This window comes from Lycium ferocissimum, unplaced genomic scaffold, assembly GCF_029784015.1.
Source record: "Lycium ferocissimum isolate CSIRO_LF1 unplaced genomic scaffold, AGI_CSIRO_Lferr_CH_V1 ctg1383, whole genome shotgun sequence".
NCBI lineage: Eukaryota > Viridiplantae > Streptophyta > Magnoliopsida > Solanales > Solanaceae > Lycium > Lycium ferocissimum.
Window position 1 is genome coordinate 8,799 of NW_026715103.1, and position 11,124 is coordinate 19,922.

Below are 11,124 nucleotides of genomic sequence, written 5' to 3' on the forward strand. Positions count from 1 at the left end.
TATGTTAATTCACCATCTTATATTCCATAATCTTTTTCCAATTATTGTAAAGGTAATATATTTCCTACAAAGACCAAGCTATATAAAGAAGTATATTATTATAATTTTCAATTCTACTATATAAAAAAATACTAAAAAAAAAAAAGTCGTCGGTTGATATTCCAACAAAGTGATATAAAACATGCTTAAACAGTGGGATTTAATATCGGATCGCGCGGGTTCCGATACTAATAAAAATAAAAAGGGAGAAAAAAGAAAAGTTATTATTGAGAAAGCGCGACCGGGTCGGCGACCTTTTAGGAGCCCATTTGGATTGGCTTATAAGTTGCTTATAAGCTGTTTTCAGTTTTTTTGAGCGTTTGGCTGGTCAGCTTAAAACCATTTTGTGCTTAAAATAAACTCAAAAAAATAATTGGGTTCATTTGGCTTAGCTTATCTAAAACAGCTTATAAGCTAAAAATAATTTATAAGCCAAAAAAATAAGTTGGCCTATCCCAACTTATTTTTTTTTAGCTTATAAGCTGTTTTTTTTAAGCCCATTCAAACAGGCTCTAAGTAGAGAGTGGAAAATAGAAATAGAAATAGGAGAAAAGGGAAAACTGTTAATGTTTGTCCCGGGTCTCAAAAAAGCCATCTCACCGCTGTGTCGCAGTTTCGTAGCGAAACCCTAGGCTTAGAGAACCAAAGAGAAGAGAAGATGCTGAGGACAGCTGGGAGGAGAGCTTCGCCTCTCTCGCGTTGGCCCCTGCGCTCCGCTGCTCCATCTTCTTCGTCCGCCTTCATCTCTCCAAACCATGATGATGATGCCTCTTCCCTCAGATCCATTTCTCCTTCCCTCGCTTCTATTTTCCTCCAACATACCAGAGGTCTGTTTCCCTCTTTATTCCCCCCCCCCTCCCTTAGTTCAATGATTTACTTGCGAAAGCTTCCATCTTTTAACTGATTTATTCTACAACCAGCTTAGTTTCTAATACAATTCTTCTATCAATTTTTTGGTTCTACTTCTTCACATGTTATCTTTTGCTGGTATTGCCATGGATTTCTAAATTGCATTAGTCGCAAGTGGGATCCCACTTATAGAGCAGTGTTAAATCTGGTTTCACTGTAGTACTATTTGATTTCCGTTGCATCTTGCAACAACACGGGTACTTTTGTCTGTTCATTTAGGGTGTGTTTGGAATGAAGGGAATTCCAACTTTTCCATGTTTGGTTAGACTAAATATTTAGGAAAATATTTTCCCCTAATTAGTGGAAAATGACTTCCCCAAGGGGCCAAGGGAAATCATTTTCCACGATACTTATAATATAAATATTTCTGTTCATCATCAGTGTAAATTGATACGGTGACTCACTGATAAGACATTGAGTTCTTGCAAAGTCTTCTATTGCTCAATGGAATGCAAAAAATTCCAATGCAAACAACAAGCAAGAATAAAAACCAAAGCAGGAGAAGGTTACTTTTGGTGATTCTTGTGGAATAACAAGCCAAAGTATTAAGTTTCTATTTTTGTAATATTGTTATGGAACTCAGTTGAAAATATTTTCCGGAAAATGTTTTAGTCACGAACCAAACATTGGAAAAATAAGTAGAAATTGACTTATTTCCTGGAAATATTTTTCACGCAAACACTTTTCGGGAAAAATATTTTCCTTCGTACCACTCACACCCTTAGTTTTATGGGTTTTCATTAATGTTAATTGTATCCTTTATTTTTGCTTTTCTTATTTTGGGGGTAGCAGTGGTGCCCCAGGCCCGCTTGCATGCATTATCTCCTACCATCACAAATACCGAGTAGAACTGTCCACTAATGCTTAGACAGATGGAAGAAAGCACTATTCTAAATTCATTGACTGCTAAGCCACACCCTTGGGTGCTGTTTATTTTATCATTCTTAAGCAGTTAGAGTTATTACTTATTAGTCTCTTTGTTTTCGAATGATAAACAGATGTTCTGTATACAATAGGAAAAAGACCTCTAAATTTGCTGCCAAGAAGAATGTACAAGTCTATGAAAGTAATAGTATGATAGAGAAATTTTGAAAAATCTTTGAACAGAAGGGAAGGAAGACGCGGGGTGTGGGGGGGGGGGGGGGTGGTGTTGAAGAAAGAACAGCATCTGTAACTTTATGCTCTATAAAGGACGTTAGCTGATTAACTGAAGAAAGATTAAAAAAAAAAGTTTGATAAAAGAAGAAGCACTAATTGGTCTATACATTGTTATTTATGACCTGTTGGGTTTGGGTTGTTTTATAACCCAACGGATTATACCAATTGAACCCATTTGAACCTTATTTTCTCACAGGTCAATATGGGTTCAACCCATTTTGAGTATAACCCATCAGCTCTTTAACAGCTCATTAATTTTTGGGCGGGTTGCACATCTATAGGTTGAATTTGCCTCCTCTAGCATCAAATTCTTTGCAGGTTCTATCTCACAATTTGTAAGCTCGTTGAGTGCCTAAAATAAACTGTATTGTCCCGCTTCTAAATGCTTAAAAAATATATGAAAAGGGAAAACTGAGTCCTAATTCTTCTACCACTGCAAGAACAAGTTTCTCATTTTGAATGTTGGCTACACATTGTCCTTTGCATCTAAGTCTGGAGGATCTTGTGAATAACAAAGTCTGGTACGATTATTGGAAGAAAATGGTCATGCCATTTGTTGGACATGCAAAAGTTCGAGATAGATGTTGTGGGGGAAATCCATGGAAAGGGAACTAGTTGGCTGAGATAGTTAGCTTGCAGTGTCTGAATGATCAGCCTTTTTTTCAACCCTTCTGATGTTGCCTTCCTGTCATTTTGCTGATTTGGCTTTATCTATGATAAATTTTGGAAGTTACCAGGGTCGTAATCTATTACTTCTAACAGCTTTTCAATTGTTTCAGGGTTTTCATCTAATTCAGTTTCTCCTGCATATGAGATGGGTTTAGTCCCAGATCTCCCACCCACAGTGGCTGCTATTAAGAATCCCACATCAAAAATTGTTTATGATGAGCACAACCATGAGCGTTATCCACCTGGTGATCCAAGCAAACGTGCATTTGCTTACTTTGTCTTGACAGGAGGCAGGTTTGTCTATGCCTCATTGGTGCGTCTCCTGATTCTTAAGTTTGTACTGAGCATGTCTGCCAGTAAGGATGTTCTTGCCCTTGCTTCCCTTGAAGTGGATCTTTCCAGCATTGAGCCTGGTACAACTGTTACCGTGAAGTGGCGTGGTAAACCTGTTTTCATCAGGCGCCGAACTGAGGATGACGTCAGTTTGGCAAACAGTGTTGATCTTGGCTCCCTTCGCGATCCACAACAAGATGCAGAGAGGGTTAAGAATCCAGAATGGCTTGTGGTTGTTGGGGTATGCACCCATCTTGGGTGCATTCCTTTGCCAAATGCTGGTGATTTTGGTGGTTGGTTTTGCCCCTGCCACGGCTCCCATTATGACATCTCTGGTAGAATACGCAAGGGACCTGCGCCATATAATCTGGAGGTGCCTACTTATAGTTTCCTGGACGAGAACAAGCTACTTATTGGTTAATAAAGTAGGTAAAGAGTTGTACTTGTGGGCAATTTGTAGCTGCTGGAACTAAATTATGATCTTGACGAAAACCATACACACACTTTATTTCCTTATGTTTAACTTTGTGAGTTTTATAATTTTGGATTTGTACTTGCCCATCAGTTTTGGGTAGATCATCAATTTTTGAGCAAATAATTTTGCTGGCTGCCTGCTAAGCTTTTTCCAGATTTGCTGGCAATTTTTCAATTTTTTTAATTAATTCTTTTGGTTATGAGCCCTATATGTGATTTTATTAGGTGTATTTTTGTTTCCGAGGAGTTCTTGTTTGTGCAATCTAGTTAGCCTCTGGTAGGTGAATTTTCTCCATAGTGGGATTCATCAGTGCAAACTGGACATGACATGCTGTATATTCAGACTGCATGATGCTGCTGCTAAGTGAGAGGATACTAGGTTTGAAATGCAAATTTGAAAAAGAAATAGCTTTACGTGAGTCTTTTTTATTAAACAGTTTCGGGAAGCTAGATGCACGTTGGGGAGGGTGCCTTCCTTTTCTCGATTCTCCTTTTCCGTGTGTTAAAACTTAAAACTAGAAAATGGAAATCTCTCCGGCAGTTGCTGTATCCAGTAACATATCAAAAGCAAAAATCATTTCACACAAAAAGTCAAACAAATACTGCTGTATCAGATTTCAAGAGTTCATGTAAAATTAAAAGACTCGAGGGCTCGAGATAGCTGAAGTAAGAATGTCAGAACACGCTTGTTTATTCCACAGATCTTTAGTTCCTGGAGTTTTAAAGGGATTTCCCGGTATACCTGAAATCAAACTCTAAAGAACAAGTGTGAAATATCGAGTGTGACTAGAATGTTATATTGAACCGCCACTACTATCTAAGGCCCCACGGTGGGCGCCAAACTGCTTAACCTTAAAATGCAGAACAGTTAAATTTATATGAGGTGCCAAAGATATGCGGCTAAATTCAATTAAGGATTTAAATAGAGTGATATATGATGAAATGGACAAAGAATCAAATCTAATCAAGTGCTGGATACGTATGACCTCGGGCTAGGAAACCGAGGTCGATATCCTTTCGTTACGAGCTACCAAGAAACACAAATAAAATAAAACTCAAGAACAGATGGAAACTGATGCAATAAATTCTTATGATTGTTGATATGAATTCTTTCTCTCCTTCTTGTTGCCAACCCCCTTCATGAATGAAGACCTCCCCTTTATATAGTAGAGGAGTTTTAAACCTAGTACAATTCTAAATAAAGCAAGTAAATCTGGTGACAGCTGCAGCGCCGGGATCGACGCCGAAATATCCGGGTGAGGGCGGATATTTCGGTCTTCTGTTAATGGCAGTCAATCATCCTTCCTTTATCGCCTCGTACTGGCCCGAGCTCGAGACCTCGTTCCCGGTGAGGTGGTCGTGTTGCACCCGAGCATAACCATGACAACGGGAAACTGAGTGTACTTATGTCCTCGGTTTTACCCGTATACACTTTTAATATTCAAAATTGAACAACTTTAATATTTATTACACTTTTGACCTTTTTCCTCAAAAAATTTAAATATGTGAAGTACATTTATTTCATCCTGGAGTTCTGTTAATGGCAATGATTAATGCGAGATAATTTGCTAACAACAATGGTATAAATAGAGCAAAAGTTTAAAAGAGGAAAAACTTGAGCAATTTCAAATAATGCATGGACAAATTTGGCCATTTTCCTAAAAATTAATTATCGAATACCAACTCAACTATGTCATAAAATAAAAGAAGCTTGGAAATTTCTATTTTGAAACTCAAGTAGACTGCCACAAGTATTCCATGTTAGTATATTCGCTTCAGCAACTCAACTTGCTGAATTTCCATGTAATACCACTTTCAAACAAAAAAAATTAACTCATTTTCTGACCCAACCTAATATTTGTGGTCTTTCACCATGTGGCACATGAGTCTCTCTTTCTTCTTCTTCTTCTATTTTTTTTTTTTTTTCAATAGTTTGGTCATTGTGGAAGGTGAGTTGCTGAACTGATAATCTACTACTTCATCCGTCTCAATTTAAATGTCTTAGTTTGAATGGATACAAAGTTTAAGTAATAAAAAGAGTTTTGAATTTTGTGGTTCTAAATTAAAGATATACATGCGCAATGTACTAAATTGTCTTTTGAATCTTGTAATTTTAAACTTGTCATGTAGGATGTTTGAATTGTCAACTTACTAAATATAGAAAAATGCACACTTTTTGGGGCATACCAAAAAGAAAAAAGTAAGACACTTAAATTGGGGGATGAGGGAGAAAAATATTTTTGAGATTAATTATTTGTTTCCGTTCGTTTAGTTTCTATGAAGGCATCATAATTGAGTTATTTTTTCATTAATAAAATTTTTCTTTTAATTTTAGTACATAAATTAAAAGTTGAATAACTGTCCGTAAAATTAAATGAAAAAGACACATTATAAGATTTAGTTGGCATTAGAGATATACCATTGGATCTTGGTGATAAGAGTCATTTTGTGTGGATGCAGCTTCAGTCCTTGGTGATGCTGGTGGTGCAGAATTGGCAGAAGTACTGGTGCCATTTTTCTCATCTCTAGCTTTTGCAAATATTACTGTGAATCCGTCAGCTGAGGCTGGATCATTCACATCCCATTCACCGAATTTGGGCAATGGCCGACTTTGCTCTTGCTGCGAATTCGGTTAAAAGAAGATAAAAGTTTCATAAATAGTTTTAGTTTAGAGCGTAATTATGAAATATAGTTACAGTTTACATATTTACGAGACATAGCTATAGTTTTTGTACTAGGCTGAGTTGTACTGTCAGTTGTATCAGCGAAAGAGCAGTATCACGCAGTGGGTATCAGTTATATCAGGTGGGTCTTAGGAGGTTGTCAATTGTATCAGCACACATACTGTATGAGCTAAAACCACGCGTAAGAGTTGTACCAGCGCGTACTATATCTCCGCATACAGTTAGGCGTGTATATTGTGTATCTGCTACAAAACCTAAAGTGTCGCTACATTTTGTAATTTTCTTGAAACTATAGCTATGTATCGTAAATATAATCTAAATATTTGTCACGTCGTGTAATTTTTTCTAAAAAGAAACAGGAAGCGATGCAAGTTTTGCAGGTGAGGAAAAATGTTCGTAGAAAAATTGGACTAGCATAGGGTTTGTCAACCGACGTGACGGGACATTGGTCCGGTCACACGTCCTTTATGTCCTGCTCAATACATGTATAACACTTTCTTGAAACATTAGTTGTCTGACTCTGATATAGCAGACATGGAATTTCGTGGATACAATAAGGTTGTTATCGGTTTTTTGGTTGTATCTACAGATGTTCCTATTTATAGAACATAATTTCATCTTTTTAGATTAATAAGTACATATATAAATATTACAATTTACAAACTATCCAACGGAGAATTGAATGTCATTAGCTTCCCAAGCTGCTGAATTCAGCAAACAGTACTATATATCTAGGGAAGGAAATGTGGCATGCACTATTTACTACGGTGGATGCAAACTTAATAGAAATATATGTTTTTAAAGTTATTTCGATATGTATAGTTCGAACTGAAGATAGCGGGTGTGACGAGGAAAGATGCAGATAAAAGGTCAATAGCCTAATGTCAGTTTCTACTACATAAGCTTTAGTTCTATCAATGAATAATTAACATTTTCTCCCGATTTCTCAATTTATGTGAAGGAATTCAGAGTACGAAGGTTAAAATACATAATTTTGACTTTGAATTTAGGTATAGATTCTTCAAAAATTTTAAAATAAAATGTACATATTTAAAAGTCGTATTTAAAAACTACATGAAAAGTACTACTATACAAGTTAACATAGCTCATGAGTCAAAATATTTTTAAAAAGTTTGACTGTTTGACTCCCCAAACAGTAACACCTTCACGTAATATTGGACGGATGTACTAGAAAACTATAGTAATTACTACTATACAAGTTAACATAGCTCATGATTCAAAATATTTTTAAAAAGTTTGACTGTTTGACTCCCCAAACAGTAACACCTTCACGTAATATTGGACGGATGTACTGGAAAACTATAGTAATTCTTTTGCTTGAGTCTCTAAGAAAGGTGTAGGCATGATCTGCTTTTATTAAAGAAAAAAATAGTACACTTGTACTCCCTCCAATAAGGGAAAGGTCCCTTTTTAATAGATGGGATTAGGATGAAAGGTAATATTTAGAGTTAAAGAGAGTGCAGAATACAAAACTACATCCACAATACATTAATGATCATGAGTGTGAATCTATTAAAGCATTTCTTCAAGACAATTATACAAGGTAAGAACATTCAAGTTTGCAAATTCTTTGACTCAAAGAGATATTTCTACAGCTTAATTCACCCAAGCAGAATCAGGTGTTGAGGTTTTGAATGTTGTTGACTTAAACACGTTTATGTTCTCACAACTTCAATTTCTAAAAGAATTCAAGCAAGAACCAAGCAATTGAATATGATCATGACTTGCAAACTGAAAAGAATTGGAAGAGAAAGAAACTTACAGACGTCATAAATGTGTATAGCAGGTCTTGTAATTGAAAATATCAATAGACAGATACACAGAGAAGATGATACCAAAAAGAGTCTAATTGGAGATCGAGATGGCGATTTCAGTTGAAGGAATAATAAGTACAAAACGAAGTGGTGCATCAATTTGAGAATTAGTTGTCGCTTCCATGATCCCCACCCCACCCCCCTGGGCCCCCACGCAATGTCAGATCACACACGCTAAAAAACGCTATTATGAGTCTTGACAAAAGTGCATAATGCTAATCGTTTTCCGCTTGAATCAATAAGAACGAATATATTAAGAAGGGATATGTCCAAATAGACAGAATGTCGTAAATCAATTTATTTATCTTGCTCCTAACTTAGGCACACCCATCTCATAGCTTTGTGCACGAGGACATATATTATTTGCGATAGTAATCGATTCACTATTCACCACTCTTCTTGAGTTCTTCCCACGTTGGGTGTCACAATTGTAATATAGCTTCCTAGCTGAATACATGTTGTATGGTGAAATTGAGACTACTCTTGATCCTTTTAATTCCATCCACTTCTACAACTATGCACCGGGGAGGATCTCAGATCCCATCCACCACCTTATTCATTATCAATGAATCACTTTCCATGATTATAGGATGTAGATCATGATCCTTACAGTATTCCAATGTTTCCAGTAATGCTTTTGCTTCAACAATTACATTAGTTGCGTCATGCAGAGTCTTAGCTTTGGCAAACACGAGATATCCTTTATTGTCCTTACATTGATGTAGAAAATCCTGAAAAGATTGAACAAGCTAGAGGCAAATGGTTGGGGGAATTGCCCAGTGTGCTATGGGCTTACCGAACAACTATGATTCTCTGATGAAGAACACCAAACTCTTACTTTGAGTGCTTGGGAAGGATTTACCTTGAAAATCCTGTGTTTTAGATAATGATTCATGTTAGTAATCATGTAATTAATGGGGAACCATTAGAATGATCTTACCATGACATGGGAGGATGTGAGAAGAAGAAACTGCTTCTTAGGGCTTGAGAACTGTAACGACCCGTTTGGTCTTTATGCTTATTTTGACGATATTACCCCTTCAACCTAGTTTTTGAGGTATTCGGACGGTTCTAGAGGAAGTTGAAGGAATTAGAACCCTTAAGTGAAAGAGTTTGATCAATAGTTGACTTTTGGATAAACGGACCTTTTTCGGAATTTCACAGATTATGTGAGGTCCGAAGGGTCGTTTATGACTTGGTGGGGTGGCTGGTTAGGTTCCCGAGGCTTTCAGGTGTGTTTTGGAAACTGTGTTTTAGCTGTTTGGGGGTTGTCCGAGTCAAGTGACCTTCGTTGACAATTTTGAGGTCACGGATGGTTGTCGGGTTTTGGGTTGAAACTTGGGGAAACCAGAAAATTGCCGGTTCTGGTGTTTAACCCCAGCGGAGGCTGTTCACCGCTGCAGATCTGCCCCATCGGGCTTTGGTCCGGAGGAGCGGAAGCATGACGTGTTTAATGAATTCCGCCCCACCGAATAGGATTCCGCTGAGGCAGGATCGCGGGAGCGGAAATGGTCCGCCGCAACTGGGAGCACTGAACCAGAATCCCTATTTTGTTCCTAATTTCAAATCATTAGTTCCATTCACCAAAAACCTTAGTCTAAAGAGCATTGGGGGCGATTTTAAGTAAGCTTTCGGTGGAATTATCTTGGGGTAAGTTCTTAAACCTTAATCTTGCATTTACCTTTCCTTTACTAGTATCCATCATGGTAAATGCTTATTGAGAGTGGTGGGTTATGGAACCTAGGTCATTAATCATTAAACCCTATAATCTAATTGGTTATTATTGTTCTAACTACTGATTCTATCATCTATAATTGTGGATTAATAGATTCTAGGATTGAATCTCTCTTGGCTTATAGAATCAATTCATAAATTTAGGGTTCTTAATAATTTAGGGGTTTTGGCTTGATTGATAAAATTGAAGGACCAATTGTGGTTAGAACTCTATGAAATAAAGGATAATGACTAATGAGACTACGGGTGGTGTAATTTTACCCTTTATTTTTGGTTTTACCCTCATGAGTCAAAAAGGGTATTTGGGTATTTTGAAGTAATTCTCCACCCGTTTCTCTTTCCGATTAGTTGGCTTGTTGTGGTTATTTACTTACTGAGCCTTGTTAATATTAGACTTCAATCGTTCTGCAGTACTTTGGAGGGGGAAGGCTCAGATGGAGTAGTACGTGGCTCCTGTTCGACATTTGAGGTAAGTTACCGCTTACTTTAGTTAGACTTTGATTAGTGAAACGTATGTGTGCGTAGAATTGATGGGAGAAAGAGTGATTAGGTCTCCGGACATGATGTTGGGATGGATATACTCTTAGGTTGGTATCACTTCTGGTTATGTGGGCTTGTCACCGTTATTTTACGTATTGTGACATGTGGTGTACTTGTTATTGTGATGTGGGTGATGTGAGGTGATAGATCCACTATGATGACTGAACTCTATGCTGTTTCCATTTGCCATGGTTGTTGTGGTTTATGCCAGTCTTGTTATGGCTTATGGTGATTTGTGATCTCCATAGCATACTCATTGGCTTGGTTTCATTGCTATCTCATTCTTGCATTCATACATTTATGCATGATGGAAATGTTGTGGAAAACAGCATAATGAAAGAACTATAGAATAATTGATGAAAAAGAACTTTGGAAATATATGATAGAAAGTGAAATATGAAAGTCATCCCCGAGCTTTGTGCGGGGTGATTCGTTTTATGGAAGTCACCTCTGGGCTTTGTGCGGAGTGACTGGTACATGGAAACCATGGGTCCCTCGGGTCATGACTGCCGAGATGTCGAGATTTTTGTCCGGAGCATGTGTGTACAGGTTGTGTTATTGGCCAGTGCATTGCATTGCATTGACATCCATCTCATTGCATTGCATATTTCATCATCTCATTTTACTTCTATTGATTGGATTGTGGTTGTACTTGTGTTGCGGCTATTCTAAGGACTAGTGAAAGACTTGGCAGACTTGTGTTTAGGTGCTACACCATAGGCTACGACTCGGTGATTGATCATTTGTGA

At 37.4% G+C, this 11,124-nt stretch overlaps 1 protein-coding gene across 1 annotated transcript; it reads left to right on the top strand.

Annotated features, from left to right (window-relative positions):
* Positions 1 to 558: 558 nt before the first annotated feature.
* LOC132042172 (cytochrome b-c1 complex subunit Rieske-1, mitochondrial) lies at positions 559 to 3,736 on the top strand. Its single transcript, XM_059432791.1, has 2 exons — positions 559 to 866; positions 2,886 to 3,736. Exons 1-2 carry the CDS (start codon positions 698 to 700, stop codon positions 3,527 to 3,529), a joined length of 813 nt encoding a protein of 270 aa, XP_059288774.1. The 5' UTR covers positions 559 to 697; the 3' UTR covers positions 3,530 to 3,736.
* Positions 3,737 to 11,124: the final 7,388 nt, after the last annotated feature.

Coding starts and splice junctions, on each gene's coding strand:
- LOC132042172 (XM_059432791.1), top strand. CDS start 698: ATGCTGAGGACAGCTGGGAGGAGAGCTTCGCCTCTCTCGCGTTGGCCC. Junction 867..2,885: donor TTTCCTCCAACATACCAGAG/GTCTGTTTCCCT, acceptor CAATTGTTTCAG/GGTTTTCATCTAATTCAGTT.